Consider the following 21125-nt stretch of genomic DNA (forward strand, 5'->3'; position numbering starts at 1 on the left):
TTATGACATTTCCACAGAGTAGAAGCTATCTCCCAAATATGACTCAATATCATGTCAGCTACCATAAGGTGAGGAAAGAGAAAACACATTTCAGTGCCATTCCTTGTTCCCTAATTTTATTGGGATACAACAAGTTGTTTTGTAAGAAATATTTGAAAACAACCAAGAAAAACACATGTGAACATTTTGTGGGAGAGGGGAAGTTTATTCCTTGCTAATCAACAGGGGCGTTAGTAGATTTCTGGTTTGTATTCTGCCAAATATCTTGGGACGTGGCAATTAAGTTACCATTGCCTTCAATTATTGGACATCCTTCTGTCATTGTCACATCATCCTTCAGGGTGCTATCAATAGCAGGGTGACCCTAAGCTATGATTTACTTTGCAATAGAAAGAGGTAGCATAAAGTTCCTTTTGGGGGGGGGTCGGTCATGGGCTTGGGTACTGTCCCTGAACTTTTCAGCTAAAGGCTACTGCTGTATCCCTTGAGCCACAGCACCACTTTTGGTTTTCTAGTTGTTAATTGGAGATAAAAGCCTCATGGTCTTTAGTTCCCAGGCTGGCACTGAATCTTGATCCTCAGATCTCAGCCTCCTGTGTAACTAAGATTATAGGCGTGAACCACTGTGCCCAATAAGTCGTATAAACCATTCTCATCTGTTCAGTTACAATTTTCTAACTGAATGGGAATATCTCTCAGTTCATATCTTCAAGGAGATAGTCATGGATCTCAGTTGTATCTTTTCAGGTATCAGCATCAAAAACAGTTACCCAATTCTATCTCAGTGAAAAAAACTATTTAATAACTATAGTGTACTTCCATCAAACTGTTAATTCAAATTAATACTGATGTGTCATTTTTCCAAAGGAAAATTAGTATTAAAATGAGATAGGCAAAACAACAGGAGACAATAAATTTGATAAAATGTGAACATGAAAAAGAGAACATTTCTGTCAGCATTCTGCTTAATTTTCATCTAACTTTTTCCTCTCCTATTATTTAGGTAACATGCATGATCACAATGACATGTGCCCTTTCTGAAGGAAAGAAACCAAGATGTTATTGAAGTAACACCATTGTGATAGCTACATATAAATTTCCATAATATTTAGACCAAAATTTTGCTTGCTGTTGTCTTTTTTTTGACATACTTGAGTACACATTCTCTTCTCTAAATAAAGCCCTATATTTGGATATCTCTCTGGATAAAAAGGTTATGGATATCCTGAGGGAGAAAGGGGGTGGTGTGTGTGTATGAGAGAGAGAGAGAGAGAGAGAGAGAGAGAGAGAGAGAGAGAGAGAGAGAGAGAGAGAGAGAGAGAGAGAGAGAGAGAGAGAGAGAGAGAGAGAGAGAGGGAGGAGAGAGAGAGGGAGACAGAGAGGGAGAGAGAGACAGAGAGAGACAGAGATAGACAGACAGACAGAGACACAGACAGACAGAGACAGAGACGGAGACAGAGACAGAGACAGAGACAGAGACAGAGACACAGAGAGAGAGAGACAGAGACAGAGACAGAGCGAGAGCTAAGTGCCTGATTAAAAAATGGCAACAAATCACTGAGTTCGGGAATATTTTTGTAACACATTAACTGTGAAAAATTACCATTGTAATCAGAATGTTCTGTCCTAAAAGCAAACACTAGGAATTCATGATTTATATGTCTCTGGTTTTCAATATGACCTACTCATAAGCATGTATATCTTGGTGAGATCTTTTTAACAAACTTTAAACATGCATGAAAGCCCAATGAGTGGTATTTAGAAAGGAGAAACTTTGCGGACAATAGATTGGCTTCCAGGACTGGCTCCAAATCAATTGTTTCATTTTGGCACACATAGCATAGATAGAAAAAAATGAATAAAGGAACAAAGCTATGAAGATTATACTTTCACTTGCCAAAAGACTCCTGGAACAGTAAAAAAAAGATTTTGGTAATGCTCTCTACTCTCCATGCAGCTTTCTTATAACAAAGAATATAGCTGGTACTAGGCCAGATTAGACTCTCAGATATTTGTATATGTGTCTTGGCCAAATTCCAGTATTCATATAAGTTCTCACTTATAAGTGATGGAGACAATCACATCAGTAAAAATCACAAGTATTGAGAACAAATAAAAAAGCTTCTTTTGGAATTGACTATTTTATTAATAGAAACTTGCCTCTAGCAAAGTATAATTTGACTTTAGTGAAGAGAGGAATGGACTGAATACAGTCACAATATCTAATCCATCTCCTGTGAAAATAAGAAATGTGAGGGGAGGAGTTGGGTTTGAAGGGAAGTGGAAATAATTAATGTGGTAACATCAATCAAGGCCTAGTTTATTCATGTTGAATGGTGACTCCTTTGTACAATCACTGAAATAAAATACAATCTTCATATATATCATGTAAAATATAAATAATATATACTACCTGATATATATACAATATGCATAATAATAAAATTAATAATAAAATATAACTAAAAACAAATATAAAGACAGCGCTAGCTCAAAAAATTAAAGTCAAAGTCCAGTGAGATAGTTCAATCTAGATAATTTTGTGTGGATTATGAAGGCTTTGACATTACCCCAAAATAATTTTAAAGGACTTGGTACATGGCTCAAATGATAGAGTACTTGTCTAGCAAGCATCAGGCTTTATGCTCTAGCCCCAATATCATAAAACTATACAAAGAGTTGATCATGACCAATATTGCCTAGATATATCAGTACCATACATATCTAATGAGATCACAAACTAAGGAAATAATCTGCTCCTAATAAATAACTACCAACAAAAAACCACCAGTACTTTATACTGGTAACAAAAGGCATGATTTTGGCAATTCAGTAATGTAAATTAATTCCAGCTTTAGAATTATATTATATATATGTGTGTATGTTTGCATATATATCTTTGTGTAATAATTTAATCACTTTTAAAACATATACAATTGAAACTTATTTTATCTCAAATTTCAGTAAATTGTCCATTCACACCACTTGAGGTTTTCTGACATTGAACATTACCTGGTTTAAGAGATCATACTGCAAAATTAACACTGTCTTGAGCAAAAAATGGCTATATAAACCATTGTTCTCTTACTGTGAAGTTGGTGGATATGCAAAACAAATGTCAATTAAATTCTTATGCTTTTGCACAGATTTGATAGGGTAAAAGTATCTCTTCAAAATGCTTCATTTGACAATAAAATGCTTGCAAATATCTATATAATTTATGAATAATACATTATCCATTTATAATAAGTAAATCTTTTTGTTCTACTAATTATATAAAAACATTACACAAACTTTAGGAGAGAACTGAAGAAATTACCACATAGCTTTTTAAACCAATGCTGCCCAAAATCTTCTAGATTGCCAGAATGGCCATTAAGACATTCAAAATCTACTTCCTGGCAATGAGAGGCTGGATAGCTTACATGAATTAAGCATGTTATTTCTCAGCATTGGTTGATTATTTCAGTTATATAGCAGGTTTTCTTTGGACTTCATGTAAGGTTTTCTGTTAATTTATAGGTTTCTGATAATCTATACAGAGCTCAATGTCTTCATTTGCCAGCCTCAAGTTCATCATTAGCTTCTGTACTCTTATTTTAAGTGATGTAGGATGATTAGGTGTCATATTAAAATGTTAACTCAGAACTTCTAATAGATGTTATTTCCAAAATAATTCATAGCATTAAGCAAGGGACAATTGGGTCCAATATTCCCAGCATATCAGAAAGGCAAAAGCATGGGAAATCTTCAACTTGAAAGCACATCACTATCATCAACATATATAAATAAAAAAATGACAGAGATGTGTATCATGATGACAGTCATTCTATATATGGATGAAACTATAGATGAAAACTTGTTTAAACCCTGCAGAAAACCTGCTTAAACCTTGCAGAAAAGAGTTTAACTGAATTGCTAAAGAATTCTTCATATCTGAAAATATTCATGAGTATTCAGAATACACTGTAGATACTACTTGAAAATTAATAAATCCTGTCAAATGTATATGTAATGAAAATGGGGTCTTAAAATTTATACAATTGTTTTCTTAGCCCAAACTACTGTTAAATTTTTTAGGTTTCTAATTGTTTAGTTGAATTTAACCAGCAGTTTAAATGGCCAATGTTTTCTTTCCAAAACCCTTTTAGCCAAATTCCCAAGTATAAAACCATTACGCACACAAGCATATATGACTTCAGAGAGAAGAAAGTGGAAAATATTGGAAGACCTATTATGCCATAAAGTAATTGCCACTAGTTAAAATTTTCCTTTTGGAAAAGTAAAAAGTATATATTCTCTAATGAAGTACACTAAGGCTGATTTTACTCACTGTAAACACTCATGCAGATGAAAATGTATTGGGAATCATAAGTCATACATCAAGTGAAACACTTAGATAACAAATCAGGAATGGAAAATCGATGTGAATACTCTATTCTGCTGAAATAGAATTAAGCATAAAGATATATATGTAGTCATTTAGGGTCAATGAATTTTTTTTAAAAAATGAGAAAAAAAAGAAAGTAAAGGAATTTCTGACATGTCACATTTAGTATCAAAAGAACATGTGGAGCAATTATTTCAATACCAAACTTCTAGCACAACAAGGAGATAGTGTTTTCCAGATCAGAAAGACAGTTAAATGTGTATTTCTGTGATTTTGAAAAGAACAACTTTGAATATGGATCAAGTCACTTTTAGTAAACATACAGAATCCATTTACACAAATGTGATCCCAACTGCAAATGGATACATGTATTTTGTCAATCCCAATGCAAAACATTGGGAAAAGCCAACGAGATCAGTTGATATCAATGGAGGATGAGCTGTTTTTTAAGTTATCATAGACATTATAATATTCAATGGTCATTTTGCAAGTTTAAATGTGCACAGATGACAACAAAACACATTTCATTTGTCGTGTGAAAATTGTATCTATATATTTATCTATCTACTATCTATCTATCTATCTATCTATCTATCTATCTATCTATCTGTTGGGAAAATGGATAGATACCTTTTTTTCTGGCCAACAACATACTTTAACTAGATCTGTGACATCAAATGGAATGAATACCTTCTGAATATGAGTTTAAGTAACAGCAAGTCGAGTTGTCCAAACCTGTACTTGAGCTGAAAAGAAACACACACTACTCATTGTCTCCTTAAGGCATGCATTTTAGTCTAGCAAAGGGCAACTGGACGTGCATATATTGGAAGTCTGCACCTAGATAGAGATTGTGAGCATTCTTTTAGCGCAAGGCACAAGCTTTCTAAGCATAGAGGAAAGGTAAAAAAAATTGAAACAATCTTCTTATTACTGCATATTAATAGTACCATTCCTCAGCCAACTGCAAGTTCAGGAAGGCAAGGTGATGGGGACAGACTCAATCTGATGTTGGCTACAGGAGCAAGCGACTTTGGCAGCGAGAATGGGACAGTATCATGACATCAACTGATAATGCTTCAGCTGCAAAAAGCAGAAGGATGCTGTGTGCGGTGCCAGAGATGACTGTATTATACAGTGTCCCATCTGAGACTGCATAACACATTCACCTGTGAGCCAGGCAGGCCTCCTAGTTTTGCAGAGGCCAAACAACACACAGCACACCAGAGGGCAAATGCATAATCCAAAATCAAACAACAACCGAAAAAATAAAAGGAGAGAAAGAATCAGAGAAAACAAGCAAAACACACGTGTGTCGTGCACAAACCTTCGGGCTCTGTGTTTTCTTTGTGGTGTACTTGCTTCAGCGGGCAGCAGAAGATTTCGTGACACTTAGCACGAAAAGGGGACTCTTTTTTCTTTAATTCCGCGGATTGGATGGAATCTTGCCGTAACATAATGTATTCCTGTGTGCCAGGGGGGGCGTCATCCAGAACTGTGGTCACCACATAACAAAATGAACTCAAGTTAGAGCTTCATGAAAGCAGCGAACATCTTAAATCAAACCTTATTTTTAGGAAAACTAAAGACACAATATCCCTATACAAAAATTATATGTAACAATTTGCACACCATCTTTTTAGGGGTTGACTGTAAAAAAATACTACAGCCCAGGGAGCATCTCATCATTTATATATAATTCTACAGCTAGTACAATGAAAATAGAACTGTGCTAAATATTACCCTCCAGTGCAGTAACATTTTAATATCGATACCGATTTTCTATCTAAATAAACATAGTGTGTGAAGAGCTTGTTTTTTCCCATTTAAGTTGCAATATAAATTTTTACAGGTAAAACTGCCTAATGAAAACCAGTAATCAGTGTGCTCATTCATTTTTCTTTTCTTGGTCTTCTCCTTTCAGTAGGTTTAACTTCCAAGTAATTTTTTATGCTTTGATTTCCAACAAGAACAGGTGTTCAAAACTCCCTAATGAAGACCAGAGATCCCAACTGAAAGCCAAAAAAAAATCACACAGTGGATCAAAAACCTTCATGGCTGTATTGGCAATATCAGAGCCAGGCCAACTGACTTTGGTCTTAGCTGTACAGCAGGCACCTTCTCAATCTCCATCTTCTTTCTAGGCTCCCTGGGTATTGCCTAAATAGGAATTGTTCACCATTAGTGTACTGTGGGTTTTTTCCCCCTGCAAAAACCATATGTCTGTCTTTACAGGAACCATTACTACTTTCTTTTCTTTAAAAACCACCCACCCAAGTGGGTGCAACTTTGATCTGCATTTTCAGAAACAGGGAATTGACCCCACAATGGCTTTTCTTTTCCTATTTCACACCCTTACCAATGAGGCCATTCCATTTCACTAGGAATGAGTCAGTGCCTCCAAAGCTGTGATTAATAACATTCTGACTCATTCTCCTCCCCCAAATGCATATGCTTAACATGAATTTACAAGGACTGATAGACACCACTAGCAAAATTGTTACTGGAAAATAATGGCTTGGTGTTTGCAAGAAATAAACTTCTGGCTGAATTCTCATCTCAAGACTATGTTTGGCAAAGAATTCCTAACTCAGTGGCTAGGATCTTAGTGAGCCTGAGGGGTGAAATAGATGGAAAGAGGTTTTCTATATCACAACATGATGAATGCTGCATAAATAAAACCCACCAAATGCTGTTTGAAAAACATGGGGTGGAGAGGTAGGGGATTGTGGTGTTTCAAACATGTAGCAAGTACACTGTGTGCATGTATGGAATTATCACAGACTCCTTGCATTAGTAATATAGGCTAAATTGAAAAAAAATGTGTGTGCGTGTGTGTGTGTGTGTGTGTGTGTGTGTGTGTGTGTGCGCGCGCGCGCGCGCTAGTACTATGGCTTGAATCAGGACCTGGGTGCTGGTCTTTAGTTTTTCACCCAAGGCTAGCACTCCACCACTTAAGTCATAGCTCCACTTCTGGTTTTCTGGTGGCTAATTGGAGATGAGTCTCACTGACTTTCCTGCTTAGGTTGGATTTGAATTGTAATCCTTGGATCTTAGCCTTTTGAGTAGTAAGGGTTACAGGAATGAACCACCAACAGCCACCTCAAATTTTTCTTTTTAAAGAAACAACCAGTTAACAGAAAGCTTTGTGGAAAACACAGGCATGAGATAGTTCACCATGAACCTCAAAGTATAAATGTGTGTTAAATCAAAAATAAAATTTAAATTAAAGTATCTTTCATGTTGGGAGAAAATAGCATAAAACGCAGCATAAGTTTTCAATTTATATGTTGAGTTTAGGACAAGTTCTTGATAGATTGCCTATATGTGGATTGTTATCTTCCTTTATAAGTTATTAAATTATGCAAGAAGGTGATGAATATTTTAGTCAGTTTCCTGTTTTCCTCTAGCATTTAGCAGCAGTAATCCAAAATATTATATAGACACACCACCACAGCTTTTCTGGGCAGAGAGTTCTCTTCATCTTCTAGGAATATTGCTATAACTTCATAGAATCTTGTTGGTGAATGAGCATCTCTGATAGTAACAGCTGCTAATTCAAAACATTTCCAACAATTTCCTGCCACAAGCAGATAGTTATGGTAATATAGACACTTATTAAATTCCAGTATCACAGCTGAAGACAAATTCTTGTTTCACCATCCAAAATATTTAAGCTCTCAAAATGGAACTCTTAAAAAATACTCATGGTTATATAAAAACTGTGAAATTCCATTTCCATCTACTTCTTTATGTGAGATATATTTTAAGATTAAAAGAACAATTGGAGGATCAGAAAGGAAAAGATGACTTTTGGACAGTGCCTACAGAACTTGTTATTCAGGAAAGTAAGGACAAATATTAGTAAATTGTCTTCCATTTTCATTTTGCAATAGCTACAATGATATCACAAACAGGCCATTCTAGAGATTAATGGTGGACTGAAGTGAATAGCCTTTGGCTGACTCTCCAGCCATCAGCTTTTTCCAGCTGGTCATTAATTCCCAGGAAATGCCTTGCACTGCCATCATTATTGTTTAATTAGATACAACTGGTTATCTGTTACATACAACACAATTCTAGTGAAAGCAAAATGCTGAGTGACACAAGACCTTACCCTCAAATTCATCATGCTGGGGAAAGCATGAAGGTCCCCAAAGTATAGGATAATTGCTTTCCACAAAACTCCCTTTGTCTCCTATTCTCTTCTTCAAATTGAATTTAGCAAGTGCAAAAGGTTCCGAGATGAGAACCTTTAAGAAGGCAGCTGAATAATAACCACAGGCACAGCACATTTCCTTGGAAATCATGAACATCTGGGAGTTAATGGCCTAGCTCTGGGTCTCAGGCTGTCTCTACTTAACACCTCAAACATCAGTCGATTCAAACTCAAAACCAGAAGAAATAATAGTCAATTTAAGCATAGCTTGATCTTGTTCTGTTGACCACAAGTTAGAAATGTTCTTTTTGCAAACAGTTGTAGCATTGTATAAGCGACACTCCCTTGACATTATTAAATTAATGAAAAGGATATTTTGAAAAAAATCAAGCTATCATATCAAATCCACTTATTTTCAGGGCTCCCTGAAAGGACTGTGACTGTCTATGCCACTGATAGCAGTAATACAGAGAGAGACTTTCCACACTAACCTAGCACTAAGTGATTTCAAGTACCTTTGCTAGCTGTAGAGTTAATCACTTTTGGAGTTGGACAAAAAAATCTCCAGTAATTAAGTTGACACTGGATTCACACAAAACTTCCACCTATTTTGGAGTTTTAACCTGGTTGAATTCCAGCACCTGGAGTTTAGATCCAGCATTGGAACCTTTTATGGATGGCTGCTTACTTCAATGATTGCAACAGCTATGGAATAGAGGTCTGCAGAAGTGTCACTGCCCAGCCTTGATCACACAGCCCACCCACTGCAGACTCCAATGTCCCACGGGAGTAGCACTAAGTTAGAGGAGAGAAGTGCACACATGGGAATCCACACATCCACAAACATACAGACACTGACAGGTGGCATACTCAGACAAAGATTTGACAAGAATTAGTGATTCTAAATGGTAGAATGAGAGTTAGGAGCACAATTTATGAAAGAGCTGGTTCCCATTACATTAACTGTTCTATTAATAATGCTTAGGAAGGCCATATTATATCCCAAGTCTGGTTTTTCAGCAAAAAAGCACTGACCTGGCCACTGAACCATCTCCTACTTTTCTTTAGTTTTCTCAGCAAATATGACGATAAAGAACATGATCAGGGAGCAGTCAACAGTAAGAGAAGAGAATATGATGGTGTCTACTAACCCTGCTGATGTGGCTTAAGATATGCATATATGCCAAATTATTCTTTTTGCAAACTAGACATAATAAAGGATGATATTAGCAAAAGTTTACAGTCTCTGATAAAATTTAAGGAGTCCAATATATGCTATTTTTAAATGCATGTTACTTAAGCAAGTTACTCATTAATCTTTCGCATATTTTATAACTCCAATTCTTTGTTTATGAAGTTGTATCAATAGATACATTAGGCTTAAATAAAATATTAGTAATATGGCCCAAACTATAAGAATGAGTCATTCAAAAAATTTCTAGAGAGACAAAGTAATGCAACCCTTCTGCCTTAAAACATAAAGAAAATAAGGCATAGAAAAGGAAAATGACTTCATAAAAATCACACAGCTAGTTGCCGAAAAAGCCCAGTGGAGAAGTGAGGATTCCAATATGCTTGTTATCAAGCCTAAAGTTACACTACTTTGTGAAAGCATCGATACATTAGCAATGATCACTCCCTTCGGTATTCCTTGCCCTCCAACATTCTCTCTTTCTCCACTGAATTTTTCTTTCTTTTTTTAAAGGCAGCAAATGAACCAGAGGCAGCCCACTTATCTATTTAGTCAATCCCAGAAAAGGCACCTGTTCCCTCACCAGGTCCCTGGAATTGACAAGATTTGTTCGCTACACACTGGGAACACTTACAGTCTCTCAGGTGTTTGATGATGCTGGGTTTGGCTGTTTGGTTTTTTCCCTTTTAAATTAACTCTTTAAAAAAGATAACAACCGGGGCAGGGAGTTTGGCCTAATGGTAGAGTGCTTGTCTAGCATGAAGGAAGACCCAGGTTTGATTCCTCGGTATCATATACATAGAAAAAAAAGCCGAAAGTGGTGCTGTGGCTCAAATAGTAGAGATCTAACTTTGTGAAAACCCAAGGACAGTATTCAGGCCTTTAGCCCAAACCCGGGACTGGAAAAAAAACAAAACAAAACAAAAAACAAAGCAACCTAATTAATGATACATGATTTTTTTTTGCCAGTCCTGGGCTTGAGCTCAGGGCCTGAGCACTGTCCTTGGACTTTCTCAAGGCTAGAGCTCTACCACTTGAGCCTCAGCACCACTTCTGGCTTTTTTCTATGTATGTGGTACCGAGGAATCGAACCCCCGTCTTCGTGTATGCTAGGCAAGCACTCTACCACTAGGCCAAACTCCCGGCCCTGATACATGATTTTAAATAAAAGGAAATCTAAGATCCCAAGGGAAACAGAAATGGATACAACCATGAAACTATTAAAGTTATAAGATATGCATTAGTGAATTCAAGAAAATACAATTTTGGTGAAACATAAAATAAGGACCAAATGTCCTGCTACAATCAGAAAGAAGTGAGATGAAAATGCAGTAATTACTGTAATTAGTCTTCCATGTCTCCAAGCACCTGTTGTGCTGAAAAGTATGTACAAATACAACCTGTTTAGCTCAAAACCTCATTTTTGCCTCCCACCTATCTACTTATCAGCATATGTTATTTAAATAGTGGATACTATAGTAACAATTCATGAAATAAAACAGACTAATGCCAATATTAATTTTCTATGGTGAAATTAGGGGCAACAAAGTATTTCTAGGAATTTCGGTTACCTTTTCCTCTTTAACCACATCATTCTCCATTTACCTCTCTAAGCCTAGGTTGTTTTTCTCCCATCATGCCATGGTGGTCTTCCAAATCTTCAATTCTATCACATACTTCTCTTCTTACTCATACAAGATTCCATGAACATCTAGAATATTCTAGGTTTGACTTTCTCTATCTCTTGCACTTGCTGTGTCCTCTGACTGCCTGTGTATGTATTCCTCCTCAAACAGGACTTTTTTATCTGCCTTTGATACAGTTGAACTTATCATGATCTCCAAATAGTCTATCTCTATATGCCTTTATCTTTTGCCTGAGTTTTACTACAGAATGCAAGTTTTGTATTTCAGAGGCATGATGTCTTGTTGTACGTGGGGGTCCAGGACATTCTTTTCTCATAAGACACATCTAAGGAACTCTAAACAATATGAGGAATGCTCTCCTTCAGACAGCCTTGAACCTTGCTAAAGCAAATAGTAAGTTCATTAATAAACTTCATTTCTACATCATTTTAGAAAATCATCTTGTTATAGATTGGGGAAGCTTGTGGGATATGATTGTGAGATTTTGCTGAAAAGTTAGATTATATATATGTATATATGCATTATATGTATCTAATGCTTCTCTTTATATATATGTGTGCATGTATCAAATGTTCCTCTTCAGATGTGTGTGTGTGTGTGTGTGTGTGTGTGTGTGTGTGTTTAGGTATCCAGAGTGAGAATCATGTCTCAGTCTATTGGAGAAAGATCATCTATACCTGCAAAAGAATTCATTTTTATGGGTAGTCCTGCGTACCTTGGTGCTTGCATGGGGAGGATTAGAACGTCAGAGGTCTAGAGCACTCAGTACGTGGGAGCCACTGTGAATAGTGTTCTCCATAGCAGAGATGCACTGTTCAATCCAGTAATTAGGAAATTAGTTTTCAAAATGACAACTCACTAGTCATACTTACATAACTGAATAAATCTTAATTTGTTCCCTGGAGGTTAATGTCCCCTCAAGATCTTGAGCTGGTAAGTCAGAACACTTGAGCAGACGTTTCTCTCTAAAGCTACTTTAAAAGAATGCACCTTCCTATCCTGCTTTCTCTTCATCAGCTAACCACATGGGCCCTTTATCCTTAGATGTCATGTAGAACAGTGCCTACCTTTATAGCCAAAGAAGTCTGAAGATACTCCAAGATCCTTTTCATAAAATGAAGACAAAAATCTCACTGGGAACCTTATTGGGGACTTGCTAAACATCCTACATTTTCTTTAAAAACATCACAAAATAGGAAATCGTGGCTATATTTTCCAGTAATTGTTTCCTTGAATTTTTAATCTACTATTCTAATAGCAGTACATAGGAACCATCTTGAGGAGCCAGGAGTTTGGCCTAGTGGTAGAGTGCTTGCTAGTATGAACAAAGACCCAGGTTTGATTCCTCAGTACCACATACATAGAAAAAGCCAGAAGTGGTGTTGTGGTTCAAGTGGTAGAGCTCTAGCCTTGAGGAAACCTAAGGACAGTGCTCAGCCCCTAGGCCCAAGTAAAAAAAAAAAAAAAAAGAACCACCTCGAGAGCTTCTGTGAAATGCATGCATGTGGATTGCTTCTCCAGAGCTTCTAGTTTAATTGGCCTGTGCGTGGGGTTAGGGCCTTAGTGTGATCAGATACCTGGGTTTTCTTGCAGATGACAAGTCAGTGTGTTTAAGAGAAGGAGCAAAATAAAAAAAAAACGTCTGGGTAAGCACAATTGATTGCAAAAAAAAAAAACATGTTTTTTCTGAGCAAAGATGGAAGAACTTTAAAGCAGAACTTTGAAGTGTCAGGCCTTTGATCAAGTACAGAATACAAATGGATCTCAAGGAGAAAGTTTCAAAAACAAAAGATCCTTACAGAGTGCAGTATGGAACACTGTCAAAAGTCCTATTTTAAAATCCTAGTCCACCACTACTGCTCAGCAGTGTGAACTTGCGCAAATCCTGTTTTCTTTTTTAAGAGTAGATGCCTCTGCTCCATTATGCTTTATAAGCTTAGCCCCTGGACCAGCAGCATATGAATTCGTGGAGGTTGTTCATACTTGCAGATTCTCAGGCTCTACCAAGTCTATAGCACCAGATTCAGAATGTGTATTTGCACCAAGTTCTCAGATGACTGCTGTGCACATTAGAGTTTGATGTGAATTGGGCACAGTCCTTGCACATTGTCACGTCATTGGTACTGAGTAAGGTTTCTTTCCTATCTCTCCTGAGATCTAGCATTTATTTAGGTAGCAGTTAAATGTATATTCATGGAAACACAGCCATAGAAAGGAGGAAAGAGCCTATCTGTTACCTATTGCATGACCATGAAAAACTCAATTGCCTCCATTTTATAGATGACTCAACTTCCAAGAGTTATTATGTTTAGGAAAACTTATGAAAGTGCAAGCACCCAGATTTTAATGCCCAGGATATGTTCTTAAGATCTTTTTAAAGAACTCCCTAATTTCCTGGCAAGGTGGCTCACGCCTTTAATCCTAGCTACACAGGAGGCTGAGGCATGAGGATCCCAGTTCAAATACAGCAATAAAATCCCTGAGACTCTTACCAATAATTAACCACTAGAAAACCGGAAGTGGTGCTGTTACTTAAGGGGTAGGGCCGTAGCCTTGAGCTGAAGAGCTCAGGGAGAGCACTCAGGCCCAGAATTCAAACCCCATGACGAACAAAAACCAAAAAACAAGCAAAAACAACAAAAAGAATGTTTCACTTTACTATAAGAGCCAAAATCAGGAGAATGAACCCCAGGAGACCAGAAGATAGTTTAACTGCTTCTAGATTATTGGAATAATTAGAAAAACCAATATTTTTGTTCAAAAAATCACCTGGAATTTTCTTTTTAAAATTATCATTATGTAGTTGTCCAAAGAGTTTATGCCTACAATGCATCTTGATCAGCATCCTACGGCTTAAACTCAGGGCCTGGGCACTGTTGGTGGGCTTTCTTAAGGCTAGCGCTCTACCACCTGAGCCACAGCACCACTTCCATCATTTTCTATGTATATGGTAAGAAGGCATAGATCCTGGGTCTCCATGCCTGCTACGCAAGCGTTCTATCACTATACCATACTCCCGGCCCAACCCTTGGAATGTTTTGGCTATGTGTAATTATGTCTGGCTTCATGGAAGCATTTACTTGGTATTGTTTGTTTTGCTATTAATGTGTTATTAATATATCCAGGCAGTCTTTCAACATGACTTACAGAGTGACTCCACCCATAGGTTTGGCATTGTATTTTTTAGCTTTATCCATGCATAATTATGAAGGTCACTGGCATTATGAAGGTAACTGGCATCATTGAAAGATACTCATGTTGTTCCCACCATTTCTGCTTGTGTGTGTGTGTGTGTGTGTGTGTGTTATAGACAAATGTTTGCTTTTAACAGCAAAGAGACTCCAGTTATGCTCACAGAATGATGTCATATGTACTCGGAGAAACTTTCCTTCCTGAAATCTTCTCAGACTTTGATCTTAGACCTTTTCTCTGGCAAAAATCACAGTCTAAATTGCTAGAGAAAGCTTATTTTCTCCCGCTCAGTCTTATCCATTTTTAGAGCACTGCATCTCAGTGGACTGAGGTTTCTGCACCAGTACACTTTGGGTTGAACTTGCAAGCCTTCTATCTCTGCCTACCTGGAAGATGTACCATGCCAACTGCTCGTAAGGCAGACTACAAGAGCCTGCATTACTGTACAGCACAACTGCCTTCTGATTTTTATTTCAGTTTTGGAAAGCTGATTCCTGATCCAAATCTTCTGGATGAAGTGAGCAGTTGTGCCCCAAGTCTACTGGGATATCATGGGAACTCTGAAATCCACATTTCATTAGCTCTGAAGACTGTTACCAATTCCCTGGTGCTAGTAGGCATAGAAAAGTAGACTGCAGAGAACCATAAAGCAAATATCAACATATGAACTGACCTGTAAAAGATCTCCAAGAAACCCTGAAGTATGTGAATGCCATTGTGGCTTAGTGTACCCTAGTTTTTCTGTGTCATGACAATAGCAATAATTAGAGTAGCAGTAACAGAAAAGCAATGGCTAAAGAAGAAGATATTCTAGTTGATCAATACATGAGCCTTATCTACTTTTCTTTCACTTAAACTATGCTATGCTTAAATCTTTCTTTCCTTAATTAGCCACAAGATGCACTAAAGCTCATCAAAAGCAGTTAGTTCAATTTGCCTGTAATATAATAGTCATCAATTGGCAAGCTCAAACGGTCCTCAACACCTCCAGGACAGTCAGTGCTCAGGCCTCACTTCTTTACCTATGTTTTGTGGAAGAAGCTGGCCCCTTAAGTACTTAAAAGAAGTACAGTATTAGGTCATGGAAAGCACTAGGACATCACTTTCAATTAAAATAACTGAAATGCAGAAAAATAATTCTAAAAAAACTTCCAATTAAATGAGGGTTTTTCTTTGCACTCATGCCTGCCACAGTTTCAAATTCCCCATTCAGTATGTAGCGTTGGGATTTCTTCTTAGGTATTCACATGGGAAAATACATTGGGCCAGGTTAGAACCCACTCCAATTTTGTTTGAGCAGAGTTTTACAGCAAATGTAATTTAAGTTTGTTTACTCTTGGCAGCATTTCTGTGTAAGCAAAAGGCATTACAATTATTTTAAAAGCCTCAAGCTATTGAATGTCCTTAAAATAGCATTTAATGATTTAGGTGTAAATGAATCATAAACACTTAGATTTCAACGTCCCCCACATTCCCTGTAAACCCAGCTGGTTAAATGAGGCTTTAACGTAGGAGCACCTGGTCTCTTTTATTCTCTTAAAGGGAAGTTTTACCAATATGGCATTTGGTGCTCATAGAATATTTGGAATGCTCAGACTAGTCTTTGAGTGGGAAAATAGAGTACTACCTTTCTCATGTGTCATTTCCAATATTCAAAGCAAGGTACAAAGCAGAAACAGCATTATTATCATTCAACACACCACAGAGGTTAGGGAATGCATGCCAAGTAACTCAGATATTGTGATGCTGAGCTGGTTTTCAAACACAGGACTATATGCCTCTACAACCTATATATCACATTTACTACAACTAACTTATTCTAATTTATTTATCAACAAATAATGAATGCCCCTTCTAAACTGCCCACTTCCCATTCCCTGTTATACCTAGAGTTCCAGGTTGCTAATCAGTTGATCTTTTTTCCATATATTTTATTGTAATTAATAGAAGGGTTACATTATATTCACCGGATAGAAGGTGCATTACTTCACATACATTGATAATCTTTCTCATGTCTTGGTCCCCATTTCCCTTCCCCCACCCCTGCCCCTCATCTTGTTTTCCTGCCTTCCCTATCCAACTTCAAGAAAAAAATCATATTAAGTGAAGTAAGCCAGACTCAAAGGAGCATAGGCTCAATGGTTTCCCTCATTTGTCATAATCAGTAGAAACCTTGTGCTCTCCTAGCATAGATTTACAATAGAACAAAACCTACATACATAAGGCCATATAGGATGATGCTAAATGAAAGGACCTCAAAGATATAGAAACAAAAGCTATATAATGAGTGGTTGTTGTCCTTAATGTTATCTCTCATCTCTTTTGCTGTCCCTTGGTTATCTCATATTGTTACAATATTTCACCTGGTTATCTGATATATTGTATATAATCAGTTGATCTTGAAATGAGGAAAATCTTCCATTCCAAGTAGGCCCAATATCATGATATGAATGGAAATGTATGATATATGGAAATGACCCTGAGGTATCTGCTAACATGAAACAGCAATCTATTCTATTATGAATGGAGTTTTGTTAGATGAACAAAATAAGCAAGAGAACCTTGAACGTCCAAATAAGAACAAAGCATCAACAAGATCTTAGTTTTGGTCTGGGGCGATGTATTTGTGCCTTCTGACCTACAGAAAGGAAATATAATACATTTGTGTCATGAAAGCCATGAAATTTGAGTTAATTTGTTACAGCCGCAATGGAACAATAGTGCAATAGTATATTTTCACAATTAACCACCTAAAAATATTCTAACACCTATGGAACTTTTACAGTTATTGTACTAGAAATTATCAAATAGTATGTATGTGATTGATTCATCGTTAGTCAGAAGGAAGCATTCAAGTGTTTCCTGTAAAGAATCCATTTTTCCATTTCCTCTTGTAACACGGCCCTTTTGAAAATATTCACAGAAAATAATTATTTGTCATATAGTATTCAAGGACAGATCAGAGGAAAAAAATGCAGTCAAACCCTGTAGGCTTTCATGAAGTTGGGGTGATATGGAATAGAAAAAGGAAAATATTCGTCAGTCAAGGTCCTCAAGGATCTCTGAGTCACTGATTGGAAAGCAATTGCTCTGAATTGCTGCCAAGTCATGCCTATAAGATATAAAATTTTGGCTAGGCACAGGGGCTCACAAGTATCACCCATACTAGTAGGTAGGCTTACATTGGGAGGATTTCTGTCTAAGACCAGCTCAGTAAACTGTTAACAACACCCGTGCACCTGTGATCCCAGCTATGCAAGAGGCCATCGGTAAAATGTTCCATCTAGATGTAGTCTTTCAAAATGGTATAAGTGGAGGGCCTGGGAAAGGTATGAGGTTGGAAAGGAAGACAGTAGTCTGTTGTGACTCAAAGTAATCTATAACTCAGTGGTGGTGTCTATCAACATCTGAGGGCCATCACACCACAGATAAATACCTGTTCCTCCATTATTATCTTTATTGGGAATAAAGTGGTATGTCATTTTCTCTTTCTCTTCTTTGTTCATAACGTAAAGAATTACTTGTGTGTGTGAGCACGTGTGCATGCACGCACACATGTACACACACATACACACACAATTGTCAGAAATGCTTTTGGTTTTGTTTTTTTTTTGAGAACCCTGGTGCACAGGACAGCCTGGAACCTGAACAGAATGTCGTTTGGTTGGTCAGTCCAGCTCTTGCTCACAGTTTTTCATTGCTACATATCATACCAAGATTCATTATCAGGGGAGGAGACCCAGGAAGGAGCAGTGAGGAAGGAAGACAGGAGGGAGGGGAGGGCTGAGAGAGTGCCAGCTTGTGCCTTCACAGATGGATTTAATTTAAAAAACCTTTTGCTGCCATGGAAATCACTAGTTATCGACTGATGTTCTTGTAATCCCACAGGCAGCTCTGTCAAAAGCCCTGCTTCAGAGTGGCACAAAGAGACCAGCAAAAGATAATGCAAGATGTCCATGAGCATAGGGATACTTAAAGCAAGGGGAAAATGCATCTGTGAAGCCATTCATCTTGAATTACAATGGCACAAAGGATATACACCGGAAAGCAGCATAAGCTTCCTCAATCTCATCTTCCTATCTTCTCTGATGGCTCCTGCCAGTTAGTCCCCAATGCATATTCCAATATTTATATTAATTAGATGGTGGTCACCTGGGGAATACCTGTTGGTGTCCTCTTGAAATTGGAACATGCCACTCTTTTGTATTGTTCAAAAACTTCAGCTAGATGAGTGGGAGTAATTCCTGATTTGGTAGTGCTACTTCGTTAGAGTTCAGGATTGCTAGCCAGAAAGCCAGGTCACAAAAATATTACATAATCTCTCCCAGGGAATTAGATGTTCAATTGCTGGGTAGGTGAAGAAATACCTTGGTGCCTTCCTCTCTTCTCTTCCTAGGTTTTTGTATAACACGTTTACCTGACGAATTCGCCACATCAAGATTCATGAGATATCCTCAACTGCTTACAATGTCTTTTTTACTCAGACTCTAACTGGTAGGGACATCTCCAGGTGCACCTATGGCAATGTGAAAATGTTTGGGGTTTAGGGCACAGGGGGTCATGTCTAACCCTAGGAAGCAATCAAGAAAGTTAACTCATCACATGCAAGTTGGTTTTCCAGCATTTTTCTGCCAGTGAATCGAATTCCCTGTGTTCACTGATCTATAGGCATCTGTTACCAAATCTGTAATGAAAAGAACAGGAACATGGTTCTCTTTTGAATGGCCATATTTAGTGTGGTCACAAATGAGTGGCTGAAGTGGCAGAGACAAGTTGACAGAATGAGGTATGCCTAACTGGGAAACTGCAGGAAAAGAAAGTCTGTTGTGTGCACTTTCTCGTCTTTGAAGTCCAAATCAAAGTACTGTTTGCTTCTCCTTGGCTAGCAGCTCACAGGATGCACACAGCCTAAAATTCTACAATGTATCTCAATGTTCCATTCCTGCAATAGATGCAGTAAATGACTGGAAATAAACTATTTCAACTTTGACTCTGGCTTACGGGAATGCTAGGAACTTGATGAAACCATAATAAATATGTTACCTGCCATTGTCAGGGAAAGGGCACACAGTTACTAGAGAACAATATAAAGGTTAATTTTGTGTGCCTGAACGATGGACTTCCCAGATAGATGTTTGATCAAATAGTTTCATGGGTTTGAGGGGATGTTCTATATAACATTCAGCTGAATATAATAAATTGTTCTCATTAATGTGAGTGGGCCCCATGCCCATCAGTTGAAGCTCTGAATAGAAAAAAAATATTGACTTCTGAGTAAAATGATTTGTTGTTTTGTGATATATTTAAAACCGAGGCATAAGCTTTTCACTTTTCGTAGAACTTGGACTGAAGCTAGACACTGGGGGCTCACACCTGCTAATTCCGAGGCTAAGATCTGAGGACTGTGCTTCAAAATCAGCCCAGGCATGAAAGTCCCTCTGAGACCTTTCTCTCTAACTAAGCACTCAAAAATGCAAAGTAGAGCTGTGACTCAAGGCTAGACTGCTAGCCCTAAGAACAGAGGCTCAGGGACAGCACCCAGGCCCTGAGTTTAAGCCATACAACTGACAAAGGAAGGAAGGAAGGAAGGAAGGAAGGAAGGAAGGAAGGAAGGAAGGAAGGAAGGAAGGAAGGAAGAAAAAAATAAAAGAAGGAAGAAAGAAAGAAAGAAAGAAAGAAGAAAGAAAGAGAGAGAAAGAACAAAAAATGAAAGAACAAAAAAAAGAAAGAAAAAAAGAAAATCAAATGGAGCTGTGGTTCAAAATGGTAGAGTTCTAGCCTTGAGTACAAAGAGGCTCAGGGACAGCACCCAAGCCATGAGTTGAAGCATCACAACCAAAAACCATAAGAAAAAAAAGAGGTTGGATTGAAACAGCCACTCTTCCTGCGTTTCCAGCCTTACTAGGTAACCTTGAAGATCTTAGAATTTTTTTGTTTCTATAACCATGTGAGCTCCAACTCCTTATAATATATCTATTCATCTACATACCTCTCTCTTTCTCCCTTCCCCTCCCACACAGACAACATACACAACACACACACACACACACACACACACACACACACACACACACACACACACACCTTTGTTGATTGTTCTTCTCTAGAGAACTCTAAATACCTGTTTGGGGTAGCTGAGAGACATGAACACGTGCCCATTTCATCAATAAAAGTTAGATTGGTATTTTAGTTTGTCCCTATACTTTTGTGATACTGAGTCCCACACTTTAATGGACACATCCTGGTCAGATGCTCAATGGGCTAAACCTTCATATAATGTGATCCCTTAAACTGTCAGCAGTACTTGTTATCTGATTTTAGCCAATAGAATATCACACATCATTCTTTGTGGAATCGGAGACAGAAGGGAGAGTAAATCACAATTTGCAATTGCCAGGGACAGGGACTTCCACATTCTGGCCATGTCCCTGTTTCTTTCCTAGGAAACCGAGCACAAGTCAATTGCTATCAGGGTCCCAACTTCTTTCTCTCTGAAATGAAGACAATTGGGAGAGAGCAAGTCTATTTCCCTGTCATAGTATATAG

The 21125-nt window shown here is 37.6% G+C and overlaps 1 protein-coding gene across 2 annotated transcripts in view; it reads right to left on the reverse strand.

Moving 5' to 3' along the window:
- The window catches only part of Fgf13 (fibroblast growth factor 13), a 450817-nt gene that overhangs the window by 179297 nt on the left and 250395 nt on the right, over nucleotides 1-21125 (reverse strand). The window contains exon 3 of one of the 2 annotated variants that reach the window (XM_090325758.1): nucleotides 5718-5885. The exons of the other annotated variant lie outside the window; for it this stretch is intronic. Coding sequence (XP_090181884.1) covers nucleotides 5718-5885 — 168 coding nt within the window. The remainder of the gene's footprint in view (nucleotides 1-5717; nucleotides 5886-21125) is intronic. 2 annotated transcript variants of the gene reach the window in all.

The sequence above is a fragment of the Megascapheus bottae genome, chromosome X, assembly GCF_031878675.1.
Source record: "Megascapheus bottae isolate mThoBot1 chromosome X, mThoBot2.hap1, whole genome shotgun sequence".
Classification (NCBI taxonomy): domain Eukaryota; kingdom Metazoa; phylum Chordata; class Mammalia; order Rodentia; family Geomyidae; genus Megascapheus; species Megascapheus bottae.